Source organism: Rousettus aegyptiacus, unplaced genomic scaffold, assembly GCF_014176215.1.
Source record: "Rousettus aegyptiacus isolate mRouAeg1 unplaced genomic scaffold, mRouAeg1.p scaffold_m13_p_11, whole genome shotgun sequence".
NCBI lineage: Eukaryota > Metazoa > Chordata > Mammalia > Chiroptera > Pteropodidae > Rousettus > Rousettus aegyptiacus.
In genome coordinates this window covers 45,257,667-45,280,989 of record NW_023416286.1, presented here as the reverse complement: position 1 = coordinate 45,280,989, position 23,323 = coordinate 45,257,667, and the positions used below count along the sequence as shown (strand labels likewise).

Genomic DNA, 23,323 nt, shown 5'->3' with positions numbered 1-23,323 from the left:
GACTGTGCAGGGTGTCGGTCCCCCTAACCCTTGCGTTTTTCAAGGGTCAGCTGTACTAGAAAATCCTAAGTGTATGCTGAGGTCAAGAAAATGCTAGATTGCCTTTCCATTTTATTTTTCTAGTCTGTTGTAGAAAGGAATGGGACAGCTGAGATTCAGAGGCCATTACCCGTAAACTCTGGTCCTGTTCTTTCATGGTGTCTTGCATTGCATTTTCTAGCTGCGTGCAGAGGGTATGTGCTTCAGCCATCAACTCTTCACTAAAGAAAATGATCAAATTATTAGAAAGTGGTCAGTATTATTTTTTTCAGAGATAAACTTACTGTTTAGCATATTTTTAAATAGCTTTGGCAAGATTCTAAGAATTAAATAATAATTATTTTGGTTCTGAATGTCTTAAAACACCATGTCATTGATTATTGACTTCATGCATCTAATTAAGCATTTTCAGAAGCCCAAATCCAGCCAGAAGTATCACTCATCACAATGTGAAAAAGCAAACAGATCCCTGCTTAATAAAAAATTAAGAGTTCTTTCAGACTTAACTAGACAGCTGAATTTATTAATTCTCTCCAAACTACCAAAATCTAAAGAAACCTCCCAAATCACCTGTTTTTCAATTTTTGAAGTGGAGAAAATATATACAAACCAAGCAATTTCCACAGTTCCTTGAGGTCTGCAGAAAGTAAGTTCTGGGAACTAATTTCATTAACCTGTGTTCTCTCTTTTCTATAATAAGAAATGCACGTGTCCTATCAAGAACAGGCCATGGTGAAATAGGGGAGAATATAATAAGTTATTCGTCCTTTTTTAACCTCAGCTCTATGATATGGAAAGACAACTGGCAACCTGTGCTCCCAGGATGACTTTTCTAAGGCTTTGAGGATATCATTAGAGGGAATGTGACAAATCCAGGAAGACAGTGTCTTGAAACTCCTCTCACCTTGCAAAGTGTGACACTCTGATGGTAGGCACAGAGGACATCTTTTTCCTTAGCCTCTTCTATGGGGCTACTAACCAGGTTAAAGGCTCAATGCCATCTCCAGAGGGCAATGTAAGAGGAACAGGACCTGGTTACTATCTTCAAAGAACTCACAGTAGGTTGGAGAGAGAATTAAGGACCTAAGGCCATATATGATTAAATACCAAAACAGTATAGGGTATGAACTCCTCAAATACAGGAACAGGACTTTTTAAAAACAGTTTTATTGAGATAAATTTATATAACATAAAGTTCACCCATTTAAAGTATACAATTTGATAGTTTCAGCATATTTACAGAGTTATACGACCATCATGATAATCCACTTTTAGAACATTTTCATCACCCAAAAAGAAATCTTGTACCAATATTAGCTACTTCCCATCCTCCTTCCCTACCTGCCATATGCAATCATTAATCTATTTTCTATGTCTGTAGATTCGCCTACAGGAACTGAATTTTTTTTTTTTCAGGCGAGGCAACCCTTGGTTGACCTCACAGATTTCAAGGACCTTGTCAGCTTACAATTTTTTTTCTTATGCCTACAGTACCTGGTCTTCCTAGGTGGTCTCCCATCCAAGTACTAACCAGGCCCTACCCTGCTTATCTTCCAAGATCAGACAGGATTGGGCTTGTTCAGGGTGGCATGGCCGTAGACAGGAAGTGATCTGAATACCTCCACTGCCTAGGGCCTGGCACATAGAAGGTGCTGAATAAATAGGTATGGGACTGAATTAGAAACAAACAATCCTCACAGGTGATCCAAGAAAGAAACAATCCCTGTGTGCATGTGCGCTCAGGGCTTCGGAGGAGGCAGGAAGCAGATGTGCCCTCCAGATGGCAGGACTGCTCCAGGGAAGGGCATCGGCCAGAGAGTGGCTCTCAAACTTGAGTGTGCATCAGAATCTGCCAGGGCTAGTGAAACATGGGCCACTGTGCACATCCCTGAGCTTGTGATTCAGAATCTGCATTTCTAACAAGATGCTGTTGATGCTGCTGGTCTGGACCAGACTTAAAGGTAAACTGAGCTCGAGCAAGAACTTGTGTGGGAACAGTGGATCCTCTTGGACAGCCACTGTGAGGTGCCCGTGAATGCCTTGAAAAGGCTCAGGCTGGATACGCTAGGGAATGGGAAGCCATTGCTAGTTACTGACCAAGGAATAACTTCAAATGGCGTTTCGTGAAGACTAATTTGATCAGAGAGGGCTTGAAGGAAGTAAAGATATGAAGCAGGGAGGTAAAAAGGCTTGCTAGAAAGGGCTGAAGTGTTCTGTTTACCTCTGCAGCAGCGGTACAGGTGACAGGAGGGGAAGGAAGGGATGAATGAGAGGTGATGAGATGCCATGGGAGGAAGATGGGAAGATGGTAACCCAAAGGGATGGAGGGTGAAAGGGAGGAGGAGAGAACTCAGGGGGCACGACTAGGGCTCTCCCTGCAGGGAAGCTGGTTTTGAAGAACAGGCAATGATTGATGGACTATATTACAGCATGTGACTGACTAGCACTTTCAATATTCTTATTGAGCAATTAGTAATCCAACCCTAAGATAAGGAAACTTTAGTTAGCAAGTTACAAGGGACTATGAGACATTTGTCCCCACAGGGCCTAGCATATGTAACAAACACAAAGGAAAAACACGCACAAGATCATCGGACAGACAAAATGGTGCATTGCTGCATTTCTATCCCATGACCTCCTAGTGTGCCCTTGAATATTACACTTGGCATTGTTACTGATGACATTGACTTACCTTTTGTTGACTGTCTCAGGCAAGCTGTAGGGGGCATTGGGAGGCTGAGACATCAGCTGACCAGAGTGACTAAGGCGAGACGCATTCATGCTATCCGGGCTTCCACTGACAGGGCCACGGACCTTGCTCTAAAGGACAAAACCAGAAAGAAAGTCAACAAAATTTTGGAGCAAAGGGCTGATTCAAATTGTGCATTCACAGTATAGCATTTTCTCACAAGACAACTGGCCATAAGACACATGCTATCCCTAGAGAATATTGGTCAACATCTCTATCTGTGACAATAGCTAATAGTTTGCATTTAAGTTTAGTAAATGTGTCTCTATTTACAGGTGTACTTTTTGATAAAAGATTCTAAATACAGAGATTTGAGTGCCTGTATTTGTAGGCTTTATTTCATTAGTTGGATTGCTTAGTGAACACTTATAAGGAAACTGAAAGGGAGAGGTTTTTATTTTTTTCCAAGCAGAAGACTGAAACACACAAAAAAGTTATCAGTGACTGAATCACCCATCTGTGGGGCAGCTGAGAAGAAAACCAAGATATTCTCACTCCTAGGATGCTGTAACCACTCCGCCTCAAAGCCAAGATGCTAAACTAATGGCTCCTGCTCCAGCTACTTGTACTTCCTTACGCCTGCAGCCCACAGACATGATCTATGGCCAATTTTCTCAGCACCTCAAGCCACCTCTCCTCGTTGAGTCCCCAACACACTCTCATGTGCTGGCCTCACCTACTGCTCACTGACCCCTTTTCTTGCCCTCACTATAGCCTGCTGTTCTTCATCCCTTTCAGCTTCTCAAGCTAGGGGACCCATCCCGGCTCCACGCCCTCTCTTCCATCTGAATGTCAAGGTCTAATCTCAACCAGCTATTCCAGCACCCAATTTTGTCTTCATCGCCACCTAGCCACCTACCTCCTATTCATTCTTCAGGTGAAACGGCACCTCCTTGGGAACATCTCCCATGGTTCCCTCACCTCTAAGACAAGCTGGCATACCTCCTCTGCATTCGTGCTTTAGCTCCTGCTTCCTACAGCTGCTATATAGCACTTTCCATTCGAAATTGTTCTCATTCAGGTCCCTGTCTGTGCCCCTCACTAGAGTATGAGCTCCTTGGGTCAGGCACCATGCTTTTTTCTCCCTCCTTTATCTCTAGTTTTCATCACACTGCTGGGCATAGTCAACACTCAAAAAATACCAAATAAATAGACAAGGCAGGTCAGGCCATCACCTGTGAATAGCTCGACTTCTCTCTCCATCTTAAACCTTCCCTGTTTTTGTCATCTCTCTTCTTTCCCTCCTTACTTACAGGAGGAAATGTCACTCACCCCTTCCCAAGGCCAAGACTTCCACTCATGCTCATGATGTGGATCTCTCCACTGGTCTCAGGACTAGAAACTCACTGTCTCCTATCTCTTTGATACTATGAATCCCCCAGTACACTGTCTCCTTCTGCTCGGCCTACAAATATGCTTATCTCATGACCTGAAAAAACACCATCTGTGTGTCCTGCTTCCACCTTAAGCAACTATCTTCCTTTCCATTCTATTCCTTGCTCTTAAAGGCTATCGATAACTACATAGCTCTCCTTTCAACCTTTTTAACCTTTCTGCAGTCTTCAGAGTGGGGGTCACTCTCCCATTGGCTTTGGTTTCCATGGCTTTTGCCTGGCTCTTTTCCTTTCTCTGTCCTGGGCTCTCTTTTTTGTGTTACATTTCTTTCTGAGCAACATTCAGTGGAATCGCAGCTACACTGAGATGGTGGGCACAGGATGTATGAGTTACAATACTAAGCAGCAGACACAGATGAGGGTCAACCACATTATGCTGACAAGCGGACCCTCAAAAGGTCTGTCTATATTTAACTCTAGGAACCTGGGAATGTGACCTTATTGGAAAAAATAGTCTTTACAGATATAGTTAAGGATCCCCAGATGACATCATCCTGGACTATTCAGATGTGACCAAAATCCAATGACAAGTGGTCTTATAAGAGATACCCAGAAGAGAGACACAGAGAAGGCCATGTGAAGATAGGCAAAGGATGGAGTGATGCTGTCACAAGCCAAGGAATGCCTGGAGCCACCAGAAGCTAGAGGAGCAGAAAGGGATTCTCCCCTAGAGCTTACAGAAGCAGCCCAGCCCTGCCAACACCTTGATTTCAGACTTCTGACCCCCAGAACTAGGACAGAATACTTTGTGGTAATTTATCACAGTAGCCACAGGAAATGAATATATGCATAAATAAAAACAGGCCCAGGCGCTAACTCTGCCCCTCCCTGCTCACTGTAAGTCATGGAGAAGAGAAAATTGAGCAGCGGCAGCTGAGTGGTTTGTCTGTGGCTTTGCGGTGTCCCTTGTGGGGTGGTGACAGCTGCACAGAGGTGGGAAGGCACAGAGCACTGGCAGACAGAGGGCTGTGGGCTGGGCTACAGGGGCTCACTCACACAAGCAATCTTCAGGAGATTCCAGAGTTCCTTCTGTCGCTTCTCCTGAAGCCGAACAACAGTCTTCTCATCCTCATTCATTAAACTCACCACCTCTTCCACCTTGGGCAACAATTCCAGAGCCTTCTGCTTGCAAACCACGGTTTTACTGTAAAGAATAAACAAGACAAATTCCAGTGGCATTTGGGTTGGAGAAAGCAGGAGAACATAATTTCTGTCAATTATGCATCCAATCAGCAGCTGCAAATAAATTTTCTTCAGGTGGTTTAAGCACATCAGAGGGGAGTGAGGAAATGGCTTCACACAGTCTCGCTGCTTCTCCACATTCCACCTCAAGTAGGAAAGTCAGGGCTTATACCTGAGCTGGGTATAAATCACTCGCACTTTCTTTTCAAAGCCTTGGATTGCCTGAAGTAGCAGCCGTACCATTTCCTGACTGTCACCTTCAGTTCGTTGGTCTGAAAAGAGGAAAGGAGCTGCACAGTTCCTCCAGGTGGCTGGCAGAGAGTACCAATGCCTCATACTTGAGATAACAAGGCACCCGAGGCAGGCATAAAAGCCCACTTACCTCTTGGTTTTTCCCTTAGTCTCCTGTAAAGCTCCCTCGCTTGCTCTTCTCTGAAATATACAAAAAAGAAGCTCTGTCTAGATCTGAGGCCAAATAAGCACATTTGAAGCACTGATGAGCTAATTCCTGCGAGCATAATTACTAATTTCTAGAAGCAAGACTGGTAATATGTCTTGACTGAAGAAAATGATTATCTCTGGTGATATTATACGTGATATCTATAATAAGGGAGTGAGCGCCTTCATTATCAAAAATCAAACATCTCCAAGGTTTAATGAGAGAGAATCTTAAGGAAAGGAGTTTCCACTCTGTCTCTCAGATTTCCGGAATTCCCATCCACTTGGCTTCCGCAACAGTGACTCCAGGTGCCAGCACTGGACCTGAGGCTGGACTGGAGAACATGGCTTCCCCTCAGGCCCAGAGTGGACGCAAACTCCTATCCCTTTCCCTCCTTAACACAGTGAGACTGGCTGACATTTTCGGAAGTGACCTTCATCTGAAAACTGCAGGAGAATAAATGATTTGAGAAAATATAGAAAACAAATAAATCGGATTTCTGACATTTGGGCTCCTGTTCCTGAGAATCATGGTAAAAGCATCAGAGGATACTGATGAACCCAAATAGGACAGCTCCTGAGAGGCTGATGCACTTGCTTGCCTCCCTTCCATCTTCACCATAGGGGCTGCATACACCTGTGTGATTTCCTACAAGTAGGACTGCTTTGCCTAGGCCCCTTGTCCCCTCCCAGAGCCAAGGCCAAAGTCCTGATAAAGATTCAAATGAACAGTTTCCAGGTCCAAACTTCTAGGAGTTGCCAGATTTCTCTGCTTGACTTTCCGCTCTTCGAGCCACACCTGGGTAGGGGGGCTGGCTGAACAGTGATATCTAATACATGGTAAAGGCTCCTTGCATTCCATACAGCCTTGACTGTTTACGAACCACTTCTCTATGCATTATCTGAACTGATCCTACAACTCTGGGAAGTCAGACAGTTTTTCTGGCCACTAAATAGATATAGAAACTCAGGTTCAGAGTGATGGTAACTTGCCCTCGCTCATCTCTGGAACATTCCAAAATGATTCTAGAGGAGAGTGGTCTCACAGAGTTTCCAAAATAACCTCACCTGATCTCAACATAATACATATGGAAACTCTGGTTAGGGCTTCTGCATGTGCTGGGGACAGCGTGCGGTTCCCTGTCCGGTTGGTACTCACAGATCATCCAGAGTCCCCCCCTGCTTCCGACCCATCGGGCTCCTCTGCAAGTCCACGATATCGGTCTGCAGCGCCATCATTCGTTCCACCAGATGTTTCACTTCATTCTCCTAATGAAAAAGCGGTGCTAATGTCAACTGACGTAATAAGAGCATTCTGAGATGCCAGATTTTCAGGGCAAACCCTCCAAAGTCACTCAAGGCTCATGACTGCCTGGCTTGAAGGAATATGGACTTTGGAGTCAAAATGACCTGGGTTTGGATCTCGGGTCTACTACTTTCTAGATGTGTGACCCTTGGGAAAATGTTTAACCCTTTATCTGTAGTTTCTTCTACTACAAAATAGGCTTCTAATAGGGCCATTTTAGGAGTTAGGTAAGATAAAGTTATAAGTATCTGGCATGGTACTTGGCATACAGAAGATGCCCTATGCATATTTCTTCTCTTGCCATCCAATGCCATCCCATGTGGGAAGGCCTGGACTCCTTTGTTTCGTAGATTATGTACATGAGCGCCAAGATGGCATGGAGCACTCATTGTCTCCACAGTTAAATCAGGTACTGTCTCTATAATAGCCACCTTAAAGCATGTGTTCAGTGCTGATTGATAGAAACAGGCATTAAAACATGAAGGTGAAGGTCCTTGCCCAAGTTCACAGGGAAAAAATGGTGAAAAAGTCCACAAAAAAGCCTCAGAGCCAAAAGTCTTCAATTTGTTTGAGGTTCACTAAATCACACTTCTCTTGCCTTTGTAATTAGCATTTTTCAATGGCATCTGAATTTACACTGTCCTTGGACTCTGCTTAGACTGTTTCTTCCCTATGGATTTAGTGTCCCAACAAAATTAGGCAAAAACCTTTGACTAGATGAAATGTTGCTTATTCATCCAAGGCCCTTTCTAATAGGAAGAGGTTTAGGCTTGACCCAAGGACACTTCACATTTTGCTCCTATTCAAATCTGGACCAGTTCTGTCCATCTGTGTAGTTCTTGGGTCTCCACAGTGGGGCCCCCTTTACTGACTACTCTCCCAGCCTCTTTCCAGAAAATCCTAGTTAAAGTCAAAAGCACAGTGAGGAAAACTTGAATTCTGAAATAGAAGATTGACCTAGTGTTTGAAAAGAAACTGCAAAATGGTAGAAAAAAGCCTCATTCTCCGCGCTCCCCACTCCTTCCCCATAAAGATATAAACCTAAAATGAGTCTCCTACCCGCCCACAGAGCTCCACAGCCTGTTCCATTTCCCTCCAGGCCAGCAGCAATTTATCTGATGCTGGAAAAAAAAAAGTAGGAAAAAAAAAATGAAAAACAAAACAAAACCACCACAAAACCAAAACAGAAATAACCAAGTCAATTATAAAAAAAAAAAAAAAGAAAAAAAAAAAAAAAAAAAAAAAGAAACCTCAGAAAGAGAAAATAAGAATGAAATGGTCTCTCCAAACTAATTACAAAGAGTACACTCACTGATCCCAAACTCAGTTTGCTCACTATACTTCTCCAGGTCAATCTGGATGCTAGTCTTAAAGAAATCCAACTTGGCTTTGAGCTGCTGAGACATGGAAGCCATGGAATTCTTCATCTTGGAGAGGCAGCTGTTATTCCGGAGGAGATTCATCCTGCAGGGACCACAAGAAACAGAGCCTTGGGGCATCTTTGGGATCCAAATACCATTTCCTGTACAATAACAAAACCACCTCAAATGCCAAGGCAGGTCCCTCCTATAATTATTATAGGAGCAGCCACTTATAACCATAAAGACAATTTCCAAGCCCTCAGTAATGTATGATGTTCTGTACCAAATTTGGAACTAGACAGAGTACTACACAAAGGGCCAATAACCCAAACTGGTCATACCATGGGGAAAGAGTCAGCCAGTCCCTGGTATGACAATCAGGGGAATGTTGCTGACCCAAATTGCAATGAGCACCTCCACGTTCCAAATTCTGCCCCCAGTTCAGCCAGCCAAACCCTCCATTTACACTCCTGCTCCATGTGCTGACCTTACTTACACTGTCAGGTCTAAAAAGGCTCCCTCCATCCAACTCAGCTGACCACTTCCTGCCCATCCAAACCAGTGTCTCCCTCTTGTCTCTCCTAACAGTTGCTTCTGGGCCCCTGCCTCCACCACCTCTCTGTGGCAAAAGCCACCAAGCAATTTTAAATAAGTTAATCCCCAAACCGCCTGGCACAATACATGGCAGCCCGCTGTCCCAGCTGCAGCCGGTTACAGTCCTCCTTCAGGGTTTGGATGCTGTGCCAGACCTGGCCCCACACTTTCCTCAGCTGGAAGAAGGACAGGTTCCTTTTGGGCTCTTGAACTGGAACAAAGACATACACAATTGTCAGAGAACAACTCCCCTGTGATTACCACGTCCTGCCTTGCGACATCGCTGGCACTTTTATGTTTTTAAAAGTTATGTAACTACTATGCTATTACATAACTTTTTTGCGTGCTACACCTGGTTACTGTTTCATACATTTTTTTGTACTACATTATAGCACAAGCATGTACCAGTCAATAAATACTTGTTAATTTAAAGTAACGCTGTGTGAACCACGTGGAGACAGTCACACGTACACAGGCTCATATATTTTCAATAAAAACTCTTATGTTTACAATATTTAAGGTCATACAAAGTTATCTAAAAATGTAGCTTCAACCAGCAGTAATGGAAGATGATTAAATAAGCAATAAGCCTGGAGATCGCTAAGCCTTTGGACCCTTGATCTGTTTATTCTGTGTGTATGTGTGGAAAGAAGAGTGCGAGATGCATAAAAATGTCCATCTAAACATAGGCACCAACAGGGGGAAAAAAATCTCCAAAATATACTGTTAAATGAAATGAAAAAGGCAAGTAAGAACAGTATGTATTATATGCTACCAATTGTTTGGGGGAAAATTTTATACACACACACACACACACACACACACATACACACACACACACACAATTTATAAATACATAGAATAGAATACCCTGGGAAGGTATAGCCAAGAATTTGATAGCAGCAGTTTCTCTGGAAGATGCTAGGGAACTGGGTAGAGAGGATGGCTTATTTTTCACTGTATACCCTTTTGTACCTTTTGATTTTTTGGTAGCACGTGCATACATTAATTATTAAAATATAAATAAAACTTCGAAAATAAATAAAATGGTCGGTCATCCGATTCAAGGTAAGTAGCTTGTAGGTATATTTTCTGTCCCCTGTTTAAAGTTCTACCTATGAGGTTGAAATGAAGACTTCCTTCACTCCTTCTGGGCTGGGCCACCCCTCCCATGTCCCTATAAAGAAGGATGCCCCAAGGACTGAACTCTTTGGTGAGAACCACTCCCCTGGTCCACGTCTCTCTTTCTGGCCTTATTCTGTACTTTATAAGTGGTTTTTTTTTTAAGCAATGATGTTCTTACGGATACAGCTGACACTTTCAGGCTGGGGCCGTGGGGTGATCTGAGTCTCATAGGCAATTTTGCTGTTGTCAAAGAGAAAAACGAGATCCATGTCCAACGTGCGGCCCTCATTTAGCTACAAAGGGACAAGAACAAAATAAGATCTTGTGGATCCAACCCCTCCTCTTTCCAATTAATAAAAAAGAGATTTCAGAGCGTTTCTCACTGTTCACCAAAAGCATCTTCAGCCAGTGAGTAATGAGCAACCATGACCCTCCCTCGATGACTCTGGCCTGTTCCTGTTCCACTTATGAACTGAATGTACACCTTATTTACAACTTATTACATTCTATTTTATCCTCTGATTGTCTTTAATGTACAATTTAGATGTTTGCCATCTCCTTTCCCCTCCAGTGATTGTTTCCTGTCTGTTAACCTTATCAGCTTTTGGGGACAGGAACCATGACTAGCATTGCTTGGATTGTCAGTTCAGTTCTGTATACAAAAGGTACATCATAAACAGTTTTGGTTGACTCAGAAGAATGAAGCATTGCTTTGGCAACGAAGCCAAAAAAAGGGCACTCTGAGTGGTCTGAACTAACAAGTGAAGTGATTCATGTGTCCCACTAGGCCACACAGAGGATCTTATATTCTGACTTAAAAAAAACAGGCACGTATCTGTAGTGTGTGATAAATAGAACTGATAAAATAAAGCTGAAATCTGAACGCATAATTAGTTTCTTTGCAAGCAAAGTTAGGGAAAAACAGGCCATTCTGTAAGAAGCCAGGGGCTCACCTTGCCGTCTGAAATACACTGAGTGGCCGGCTTGTCAGGGATCAATGCCAGACCTGCTTCTTGCAGCAGCTCCTGGTCCTCCTCAGGGATTCCTGTGTCGTGACAGATTCTGGCTTTTAAGCTCTGCAGACTCTCGTCCTCTGAAACTGGGTAGGTGTGAATGGTTCCTGTGACCATGTTCAATATATGAACTAGCTGCAACATAACCCAGATGTTATTGGAAAAAAAACCCATCTTTAAAGAGATGTCTATCTCTTTGTCTCGATCCTCTGCCACTCCCAACACCTCCCAGCCACACAAAGCAAGGGCCTAGCTTGAGGAAGGGAGTCTGAGTGCTGTGGTTTATATACTCTAGTCTTAAATATTCCCGTTTGTCCATAGCTACAACTTTAGGACCAATGTCAATCAGCACAGGGGTCTTATTCCCTTACTGAGATAGAGGGATATTCTCACAGCAACCTAAATTTTCCCAGTCAGGTGGCCCATGATCTGCTTTTTAATGAGCATTTCTTTCTCATAAGAACCGCCATGTCCCACAGGCACCAGACCTGTTGCCTCAAGGCTCCATGCTCACCTTTAAGTTTAAGATGTCATCCAGGGCCTTGAAGCAGCCATTGGGTCCGTACGCAGGATCAGTGCCCCTTTGTCGGGGGTGCCACATCAGCATCAGCTGCAGCCACTTCTCCAGCAGCTGTGCCAGGACACTGAGAAGAGGAACACAGTGTAGGAGGAGACACTTTCAATGCCAATCTCAGGCTGCCTTAATGTGCAAATTGAAAAGCGCACACCCACATGCATTTCACCATTATATGCACAGGTGGCGGTCAATAAATGATTATTGAAAATGAATTAATCTGAGAGAAAGGGTGAACATTTCCAACCAAATTAATTATTCAGGTGCTTATCACCTCTCCTGATCTGCTAAAACACCCCTTCAGATCAGGGACTTCTCAACAGATGGGTCAGCAGACTGATCTCCAACTGGCTGCTGTGAAGCTTTTTAACTGTACTTTATAGGTGTGCTGGACCTCTAGGTGATACTCACACACAATCTAGACCCCAGGCTGCTGGACTTGTTTTGTTAATCACCTTCCTCAAAGGCACTGGGTAGGTTCACATGACAAAAGTCACACTCTAGGCCTTCCACAGCCTGCTTCCTATAAGTACTCTCAGCTGACCCCTCAATATCTTTCTACTAAATATTCATGGTAATTATTATCCATGCTACTCAACTGTGTGACTCCCTTGCAACTTTCTTGTGTACTAATACCCAATTCTGATATTATTATTTAATGGTTCGTATTCTGGCTCTGGGATTAGATTGTAATGCCATTCCAAAGGTTTATTTGTTGCCTATGACAGTATTAGGCTACATAAGGAGTGCAAAGAGAAGTATAATTCCTTACTCTTAAAATGCTTACATTTGAGTAGGAGATAAACTCTATGCAAAACCAAATGTAACACAAGGTAGAAGCTACTAAGGGTAATAAGAGGCACAGATAAATTGTTATGTAAATTTAGAAGAGGTGATTTCTAGATGAGGGTGAGTGATGGGAATCCATTCTAAGATTGAGATGGGTTATGTCAAGTTCCTAGTCATAGGATGATAACCTGATAACCTATTTAAAAGTCTATGGGTAGCACAAAGGAAAGGCCATGTGAGGACAGTGAGAAGGTGGCCAAGGCAGGAGAATTCAAGAGAAACAAAACCTGCTGATACCTTGATCTTGGACTTTTAACCTCCAGAAATATGAAAAACAAATTTTTTTATTAGAAAAAAGTCTATAGATGTCACCTCAGACATGTTTCTAAAAAAAGAAAAATATGTAGAAGAGAAATATCACTGTGCCTTACCTGTTAAGATTATTGGGATAGGGTAAAGAGCTTGAAAACTTTACTGCTCCATTCAAGTCTTCAAAAACAACAATGTCCATCTCACTCTTATGCCGGACTTTGGAATGCCTGCAGACATGTATTCTTGTTAATTATAGCCCTTAAAATAGAAACATATCACTTATACAACATACCCAGTCACTATTTACTCTTTCGAGGTAACAGTTAGTGAGTGCATTTGTATCCTGCTAGGATAAGTTCTTTGAGAGTCTAAGAATGAACAGTAGTCCTGAATGAGAGAATTGCTTGCTGACTCCTTATCTCAATCTTGTCCTTATCATTAATTCTACCTTTTGTTTTATCTAATATAAAACTCTTATGTTTAGATGAGGGATAAAATCAGGACTTCCAAACCATGATTGTAGCATACATACCACATTTACAGGAAATATGCACAATACATGCACAAACAAATGCATTTTCTTCTTAATGTATACAGTTAAATATTATTTCTAGAGGTAAATAAATTTTTTATTTCCCAATTTAAAGTACTGATGCATCTGAAATAATAAAGGGAAAAAAAATTTAAACCCAACTGGTTTCAAATCTTATTGGTAACAAGGATAATAATTTGAATAATGCTTCATAGATAACCAACTACTTTGACACTGAACATGTACTTCTTTAGTCCCCCAATCAGTAGTAAGCAAATGAAGATCAGGTGATTTTCCCAAGGTTATACAACTAGAGAGTGGCTGAACCGGGGACTCGAATCCAAAGTCTGGTGTTCTTTCTACTCTGCCTGAATGTCCAAATCCTTCTGCTACAAGAACACCTAGGAAATTCAAATAAAAAGTGTTCACCTGCACAATTCTCATTGGTAAGAGGTGAACTGGCTTATCAGGAGCACATGGCAAACCCTGAAGAGCTAGTGGATGGATGGCAGGGGCCAGTGGGTTACGGCTCTGGCTAAAACTGATAGCTTTAAGGCAGGTGCACTAACACTTTGCCATTACATACAAGTGGGATGGTCCTCTAATAGAAAACTTAGTCTGTTGATGGGAAATTATAAAAATAAAAAGACATAGTAAATAAAATGCTTATTGCTTAGATCCTATAAATATTTCAAAATAGCTTTATAATAGAATTATAAAGCTGAAATGACATTGTTCTGAAATTACTGTCATTTGAGATGAGAGAGTGAAATTTTTAAAAAGTTGTCTAAAGCATTACAAGACAGATGAGACAGGCACTTCTTCCACACTAGTCCACTAAACAGCTCCTTATTGGGCATCAGAGAAGTCCACTTTATAGTGGTCATGTGGCCTTCCAGAACCGATGAGGGGAGCTCTAGGAAGCTGGTTGTGCAGATAACAGACTTACTATGAAGATGCTGAGCCAGTAGGAATATATTTTCTAATAGTATGTGTTCTTCTAGGTCTAATGGATTTTAACTCTTGTTATAAATAACAGAAAAATCCAACATTTGAACTGAGAAATGTTGTAATTCCTTGGTTAGTTAAAAACACTATAGATTACAGATATTTAGTTATTTTTACGATGCTTACATTATAAGGTATGATTATAAATTAATGAGCTAATTCCTCAATATCCAGAATCTATGTAAGCCAATAAGCATCACTTGTTTTAAAATAAGTCACCATACTTTACCATTTCACCAGACTTCAAGAGCAAGGGCCTTGCTTGCCTCATTTACCTTTGCTTTTCCAACACGTGGTGTATAAATGTTGACTGAACTGGACAGCCATCACATAAAAATACTCCTCTGGAACAGATTTCAAAAGCTACATCTTATTCTTATAAATAAATATTCTCATGATACTAATACCTGTTTTTGAAAAAAGTTAATTGTTTTTGCTACTTCCAGAAAAGTATTTAGAAAAATGACAACAGCCAGTGTTGGCAATGGGGTGCTGAAAGGGACAGCTGTGTATGTTCCTGGTGGAAACACTATTTATATAACCTTTCTTTTGAGCATTTTGTTAATATACACCTAAAAACATTTAAAATGTACTTAATCTTTGATCTATTAATTCCATTTCTAGGAATTTATCCCTGAAAAAAATATATGAGATATACAAGAATTTCCCTACAAGGATGTTATTCTTGGTGTTAAGAAGTAAAAATTATAAACCACCCATGTTTCCAACAATGGGCGTAACTTACTCGGTGGAATACCGAACAATATGGTAAAAAATAAGTTTTTTCAATAATCAATATGAAAAGCAGATTATATGAGAATATGTAATTTGTGTCTTTTTAAGTATAACACACATGCTGAAAAGCCTGGAGATACACAAAAATGGTTATAATTATTTCCAGGATATGTGAAAGAAATTCTCACAGTGTTAAAATGCTTGAAGAGCACATACAGGACAGAATTCATATTATGCTACCATTAATGTAAAGAAGAAGAGAGACACATAAATTAAATAACAAATCAATACATGCCAATGTGCTTGGACATGTATGAAACATCTTTAGCACACCAAAAACTCAAGGTCCCTGTGGGAAAGAAAACCAGGCTGGGAGCTAGTATGAGATGACTCGTCACTGTATATACTCTTTTATACTTTTTGAAGTTTGAACCATGTGAACCATTACTGCTGAAAAAAAAAAAACCCTGAAAATAAAAAAATTTTGAACAACAGTAGGATTGTTTAAATTAGTGTATAGCCTTCTCAAGAAACAATTCTGAATGAAACCTAACTAATTTAGGAGAATATAAATTTAAATTATACATTCCAGTAATGATTAACTTTTATATATATAAGGAATAACATGTTATTTTATATTTAAAAAATCTTTTTTTGTAACTTATTTGGTTCACATTTTAAGCCACTTTCTTATGTTTTTAAAACAAAAATTTATATTTTGGTATAGTAAAATTTGTCAACAATAAATTTTTATGTAAATATTTCCTATTTGTCATGTGTACATATCTTTTATTTACTAAAACACAAGCGTTTGCAGTGTAAGTGCACAAATGTACGCAATAGTCTGTGAATGTACTGACTTGCTGCTACTGAACACAGGGCAAATGTCATTTATATAGTATTACATTTAAAGATGTTAATACTTAACAACTGCTCTACTTTTCTAGGCTTTGGAGCTCGGACTGTCCACATGCTACATTCCAACAGGACTTTTTCTCTCTGGAAGACAAATCACAGATGTCTCCGGCTCAGCCTGAGAGTGTCCAGTGAGGTGGGAACAGGTGAAGCGACATGGCAAAGACAGGAACACACTCCTTCCTTCAGGAGACCACCCGGGCCCAGCCCCAGGGCCGTGGTCTCTCACTCACCACTGCACAGGCTGCCAGTTGGGGAGGAAAGGCCGGAAGCCCGTGATGCACTCGAAAGCCAAGGTGCCAAAGCTCCAGTAGTCGACGGTCACTGTGTACTTCTGCTGCTCCAGCAGTTCCGGGGCCTGAAACGACGCATGGTGTAGACATACCTGAGCTGCTCCCTCTTCTAAGGAGCCACCACAGGAAGGGTCAACCAGCCCTTCTAATCATGCCCCACACTTTCCTGGCTCTAACCATGGGGCACTGGCACATCCACTCAAGGCTGAGGAGGTGGCCACATTTAGGTGGTAGTATACAGGACTTTTCTGTACCTCATTCATTCCTAATGCTGATATAAGTGCCCTTAGGGGTATTTTTAGGTAGACCAGAGTATATTGCATACCCTTCTCTTGGGCTCTGTGAGGAGACAGGAAGATAGGCTGCATACAACAAAGGAAAATGATCCCAGGCTATACACCCCGAATGCATAATAATGCATCACATGCTGACCAACTCTCCTAAACTGATGTGGTGAATGACATGGTCATACAATGGGATGGAATATATACAATCGGGCAGGGTAAAAGCCAGATGCATGACTGTTGCCCAAGTGGAAAGAGCTGGGGTGACCAAGGAAATTGTTGAAGCACAGGTAGGACTGGAACCAGACTCAGAAGAAAGCTCCTCACATGAGTGTTCGAGAGGAAACATTCTAGAAATGACCATCACAAGCAAAGGCACAGAGACAGGACTGTGCACAGTCTGGTTAGAAGTGTGACAGTTAAGAAAGAGCCAAGGAGTCCAAAACAAGAGGAAAAACTAGGGGATGGTCAGGTCAGTCTCTGTGTCTGGTTATGGACAGAAGTTTTAGCTCCTGCAAGTGAAAGATTTGACTTGAGCATCCTGGTCAGAGCATGGGATTCCTCCCACTTAACTGTGGCTGAATTAATGAGGATTCCAGGGGACACACAGCAGGACCTACGTGATTATGTTATAAGGACACAGGCCCCTGAATCATAGCCATCCATGAGTCGCCACTCTGAAACCTATATTCCTCAGAGTAGGTGATAAACTGGTGGAGCCCATGACCATGGTTGATGGGATAAGTAGGAAGTATAAATGCACTCAAAATGGTTTTCTTTTTTTTTTTTTTTTGAGAACTAGATAGAATACTTAAGCTCATGTAGCTTAATGTCTTTCAACCTTTTTTTTTTTGTATTTGTTTTTTAAACTGCACACTCCTTCATTCAATCAACATTTTACTGGCTGTTACCATCCTACAAGCAATGTATTACCAAGTTTTGCTGAGTCTCTTGCTAAGCATTCCATGAATCATTCTCTACGTCCTTACTGCTGCCACCAGCTCTAGATTATCATAACAGCCTCCTTACTACCTGACCAGATTTATTTTTGTTCAGTGAAATTTATTCTCCCCATTGTACCAAAAGTGGTCTTTTCAAAAGGTAAACCTGATCCCCCACCAACTTAAAACCCTTCAATGTCTCTCCAGAGGTTTTAGGATAAAGTCTAAAATCTTTAACCCAGCCCCAAATGCCCTGTATTCTCTCTCTCCTACCCCTCTCTCCAGCTTCAACTCAAGATACTCTCTTCTTCTCTAGGTTCCAGCCATACTTTCTGGTCTCCTAATATATTATCCTTATGCCTGGAATTTCCTCTCAGTCCACCCTCCTCCAGCCCCTTTTCATTTATCCATCGATTCAGGTCTCACACTAGCCTAGATCCTCCTATTCTTATCACACTTATCACAACTGCATTTTCTCAGTCATTTGTGTGTCGGAGTAATGCCTGCTTCCTTGCTAAACTCTAAGCTCCCAAAGCCAGAGAAAGGCTTGTCTTCTTTCCCACTGCATCACCAGCTTCTAGCATAATGCCTGGCACATACATAGATCATACTTGAACAATATTTCTTGAATGAATGAATGAATGAATGAATGACTCAAATAGAACCCCAATATTCAGACCAAATAACATAAAGGGTGGGATCTCAGAGCTCAGCTCCTCCTCAATGGCCCAACATGCGTCATGAAAACTGTGGCCTCTACGGACCAGCATGAATCTAATTTAAACTCTTCGTTTTCAGATAAAATACTGAAGCTCAGCAGTTATGGGATTTGTGTGACAGCACACTAGAAGAGCTCTTTTGACACCAAAGAAGAGGATCACATCCTTCCATAGGGCCTCTGTTGGCAAAAAAAGTGCTGACTTGAACAGATTCTGCCTCTGACCTCACACAATAATCCTTATGCATCTAAGAAACATCCAAAGAGCTGGCAAGACTTAGATGCTAGAAGGCAAGGATAGACAGGAGCCCCAGAGATATGGCCATCAGACAGAAACTGATCAGCAAACATGTAAATCCCATGTCTTACCAGGTACTGCAGGGTCCCCACAAAGGAAGTACAGAGACTTCCCTGATCCAGTTCCTTGGCATATCCTAGGTCAATAATTTTGTGTATTAACTGGAAAAAAATGGAAGGAAGAAAAATCTGAGGGTTATGAAAATTCTGATCGTTTGCTGATAGAGCAGAGGATATTTCTGAAATCCCAGGTGGCATTAGATCATAAGTTCCTCAGAACTACCAAATTCACAGAATGCCTCCAACATGGTAGATTTAGGGCAAAAGGAAACACACACTGTGAAAATGCTGAAAAAAGGCATATGTTCTCCCTTGCTCTGTGACGAGTCACCAGAGGAAGGCCATCATTAACAGGCCATGCATCAGACCTCAAGACTGCTAAACCTGGACTTCATGATGTGAGAGACCAAGCCAATCCCTTCTCAGTGGATACCTTTAGTTCTCAACTCTTAGAACCAATGGTAAGAATGAGTGAACTGAAACAAAGGTGAGCACTGTGATAATCATGGGCCAGCCTAGAATGCTGACAGAAGGTGCATCAGAGAGATTAAGTGACCCATGAGTTGAGTTACTACAGTCCACTCTGCTGAGCCCGTTCATCCCCCCCAGCTAAAAAAACAAGTCTGTGGAAGAGCACAGTGCTCAGCCCCATGGGATGTTACCACCACACCTAGGAAGGAGGGCCACTGAAGAAGGCCACTGAGAGCTCTGGGGAAACTGCAGGCTGGACCAGGCTCCACGGGCAGGTGTCAGCTCCAAATGCCTCTTCTCAGCCACACCCAGAACCAACTTAGTGCTGGTTTCCATGTTAGCATCAAGAGTGGACGCTCTCAAACAAACGGAAAACAAAAAGTCTATTTCCAAGAAGTGCTAGTCCCAAAGGCTGGGGGTAAGGTGGGAAGACAAACATTATTTTCCTTATCAGATTCCTGCAACTTGGGCAATTAACAATGTGATCCATTCAAACTTGCTTCAATCTGAAAGCAAGAATTTTTTGCTGAATTTTGATCCAAATCAAAAAGCATTCCCAGAAAATCAAAGCAAATATAAACAAACATGCAAAGTTTGTTCCTTCTCTACCAGAGCAGCTTCCCTGAGGCAATCTCCAGGACTTTCCAAGTCCCAGGGTAGTCACTCACTCTTTGCTCTCCTTGCTGCAGGACGATGTTTTCTGGCTTTAGATCCCGATGGATGATTCTGTTTTCATGAAGGTATCTAAGTGCGGAGGCTGAGAAGGTGGAAAGGGGAGTGGATTTCCATTAAGCCTAAAAAATGCTTTTCATTTCAAAATCACCTATGCTGTGAAAGATGAACATTGTGTGCCCCTGACACATATTCTGACTGCCAGTGCACGGACTTGTGGTAGAGGGACAAGGTCTGAGCAGATGCCCTTGGGTGAAGAGGACCTGGCTATGTGAGCAGAACTGGGACCACCACGAGAATCTGGCTTTTTCATGCAAAGAACCCATAGCTTCACATCCACGAGGTCACCAACTACAGTATAGAGCAGTGGTTCTAGAACTGCATTGCCTGAACCTGAAGCATCCAAACTTGTCAGAAATGCAGTATTCTCAGGTCCCACACTCCAGACCTGCGAAATCAGAAACTTTGGGGGTGACCCTGCCATCTGTGTTTTAACAAGCTCTCCAAGTGATATTGATGCTAATCAAGTTTGAAAAGAGGAACCTGTCTGGTGTAGAGGCTGAAAAATCTAAATTCTACAGGATGGGTAAGGAAGAAGGGCCCTCTGGGCAAAGAGCACTTTGGACATCTGATCTAGAGTCCTATAAGGTCAGAGCTGGCTTCAAGGAAGAAGTGGGGAACACTAACGCAGTTAGAACATTCAACACATCTGACGGTTCTATGTGTGTTTATCATATGTCCAGTTCTCTGCTAAGTTTTGTGAGGGACAAAAAATAAGGGACATGATCCCTTACTTTAAAGAGCTCAGAAACTAGTTGGGAAGGAAGAGGCCTGCACGATACTACTGGCTTTGAAGTCATTTGATACCAACAACTTCTGCTGTGAAGAGGAAATATGATGATGTTATACAGGAGGTCATGGCACAGAGCAACGGATGTGATTTTTACTCATGAGAGGTTTAATAACTTTAACAGAAGTCCTAGTTAATTGTACTACAGAAGAAAAAAATGAAATAGGGGATAAAAGTGTCTCTGCTTGGAGATGATATGATGATATGGCTAGAAAACTCAATAGACTAAAACCTAGAAAGAATTTAGTAAGTTATTTGGAAACAAAGAAGTATGTACAAATCAATAATTTTTCTCCATGTCAGATATATTCAGTTGGGAAAAAAAAAAATCCCATTCGCATTAGCAACAAAAACTCTAAAGTACCAAGGGACAAATTTAGCAAAAAAAAAATATATATATATATATTTAAATACATATATATATATTTAGGTAGGTAGGTAAAGAAAAGTACATAGCATAAAGACAAGCAATATGAACAATATCGAAAGGTTTTTAAAGTTTATGGCAAAAGATACCATTCACATAGTTGAAAGACAAAAAGGGCTGGGAAAAAAATATCTGCAACACATATGTCAAAGAGTGAATAGACAAAGAGTCTTATAAATCAATAAGAAAGCAACCCAGTAGAAAAAGGGCAATTTACCGAAGAAATGCAAATGGTAAACAATTCTGCAGAAAGCTGCTCGAGGTAATGAGTAGTCCAAAAAAGTGCATATTAAAAAGCACAATGAAATGCTTTTTTTCACCTCTTCAATCAGAAAGAATTTTAGATGTGAAATAAAAGGCCCTTCACTACATGGCTAGAAGGAGGAAAAATCGGACACAGTGCATAAAGACTTTTATGCTGAATGTTTTCTGAAAGCATCTTTGAAAGTCAAATTGAGACAGTAAACAATTCACTAACATCTGATTAGGGCAGTTCCATCTCAGAACATTACATTATATTAGAAAACTTCTAATTACGTCCGCCCTTTTAAAGCCAGCCTTTGACCATGTTGTGCCATCATCTCATACCTACTCCTTATTTTTCTTTTCTTTCATAAGTGAATACAGTAGATTGGTATAGGTCCATTGACTGTCCAAATGAAGCGAAAGACTTGTTGCTTTCAATGCCTAAAAAATTCCACTCCATCTCGTTCTCCATTGTATTAACTTTTAAGGACCAATGTTTCTCACAGCACTTTCATTATTGTATTACTTTTATTAAAGAATCAAAGTATAAGAAAACACTATAATAATTGCACAAACACAATCTTGCACACAGAGATGGTATTACTGTTGAACCTGAACTAGTGGCTGGCAGGGAACATAACTGTACAATAATTCAAAATGTGTATTGACTGATTTGCAAAAGGCCTGTGTGGGTATATGACAACAGTGTCAGAGTATAATACATAAAAGTGTGGGTCAGTTTATTCAAAAGGAGAGTGTATGAAAGTTGAGACTCACTGTATTTTGAACAAGCACATATGTCCAGATTAAGACAAGGCCTCTGAAGCTGGATGTGAACATCTCAGCACAAATAACACGGAAGACGAGCAGGTGAGATGTCCCAAGTAGCCTCCCAGTGAGGATTAAGAGCATTTGGATTATACAGAAAGCACTATTCTCTACACCATGCTGATTCAAAGTTGTCACTAGATCTTTAGTGAGATGGAATGGCAAACTGGTAACTAATCCACTGACTACTATACTATTAATAGCTGTCTATGATTATGCTTAAGCAACTGTATATAACAAACTTTAATACTTATTTTGGGGCAGTCATTTATTCTCAAATATTTTTGCCAACTTAATAAAGTCTAAAATTAAAGAATCCTACAGGTATTGTTATATATAGTTTCTTAGATTGAGTGCAAGAGTAAAAATTCTAATAGGCAAGACCTCTTAAATAGCTCTCCTTACTGAAGCAGTCTTCCAAAAGCTAAATAGGCCTGACTGTACTGCATTTTACAAAATAGTACCTGAAGAGCATCATGAAATGAATCAAAATTATCTCAAGCCAAGAGAACCTAATCTGATTTCAATGGGATAGAAAATGAGCATTTGAGATTAAGAAAAACACTTTCACATCTGAACATTTATAAAAAAATCTAAACCCCTAGTAAGTGATATACAAATGTATAAAAATTAAAACCATACCACAAAGCATTAAAGCCCCAAAATTTCTCACATTCCAATTGTAAAAAAGAATTATAAGAGGCACCTACTCTGTGTGAACTTTTAAACTCTGCAGTGGCATTTCATACGACAGATACTACACAGAGAGGTCCAAGCAAAAGGTCTATCACAGGAAAACAATTGGCTCCTCCTATTATCCTCGTCAAGAGCAGCATCTAGATATTGACCCCAGCTTTCCCCAATCTTGTGAGATAGACACGAATATATAACTAAAAAATACAACACTCCTGGAGTTCTTATTGATGAGCCAGAATTCCAAATTACAGCCCTTTTTCATATTACAAACCACAAATTAGGGAACAGATAGGATGAGCTACACTTTCTTGTAGAAAAGCAGTTTTATAGTGTCCATGAATCCCTACTTAGTACACTCCAAATTCAGAGGAACCACTAAGCTCTTTTTAAGAACATTTTTATTCAGGATACATTCCATAGAGAAGAAATGGAAAGATAAATAGACCAAAAAGTTGACACGGAGATTAGAAGAAA

The 23,323-nt window shown here is 41.1% G+C and overlaps 1 protein-coding gene and 1 non-coding gene across 4 annotated transcripts in view; both read right to left on the bottom strand.

Annotated features, from left to right (window-relative positions):
- Nucleotides 1-23,323, bottom strand: part of IKBKB (inhibitor of nuclear factor kappa B kinase subunit beta) — a 45,929-nt gene that overhangs the window by 2,118 nt on the left and 20,488 nt on the right. For all 3 annotated transcript variants that reach the window (XM_016127423.2, XM_036228751.1, XM_016127424.2), the window contains 16 exons: nt 19,799-19,887; nt 18,672-18,761; nt 16,300-16,424; nt 12,996-13,103; nt 11,716-11,845; nt 11,142-11,336; nt 10,367-10,481; nt 9,151-9,274; nt 8,421-8,572; nt 8,168-8,229; nt 6,962-7,071; nt 5,747-5,796; nt 5,537-5,636; nt 5,179-5,326; nt 2,732-2,859; nt 170-260 (listed from right to left, as the gene is read on the bottom strand). In XM_016127423.2, coding sequence (XP_015982909.1) covers nt 170-260; nt 2,732-2,859; nt 5,179-5,326; nt 5,537-5,636; nt 5,747-5,796; nt 6,962-7,071; nt 8,168-8,229; nt 8,421-8,572; nt 9,151-9,274; nt 10,367-10,481; nt 11,142-11,336; nt 11,716-11,845; nt 12,996-13,103; nt 16,300-16,424; nt 18,672-18,761; nt 19,799-19,887 — 1,817 coding nt within the window. The remainder of the gene's footprint in view (nt 1-169; nt 261-2,731; nt 2,860-5,178; nt 5,327-5,536; nt 5,637-5,746; nt 5,797-6,961; nt 7,072-8,167; nt 8,230-8,420; nt 8,573-9,150; nt 9,275-10,366; nt 10,482-11,141; nt 11,337-11,715; nt 11,846-12,995; nt 13,104-16,299; nt 16,425-18,671; nt 18,762-19,798; nt 19,888-23,323) is intronic.
- On the bottom strand, nt 1,522-1,640 carry LOC118609584. The gene has a single exon (XR_004953472.1). It is a non-coding gene; the product is annotated as a 5S ribosomal RNA (ribosomal RNA).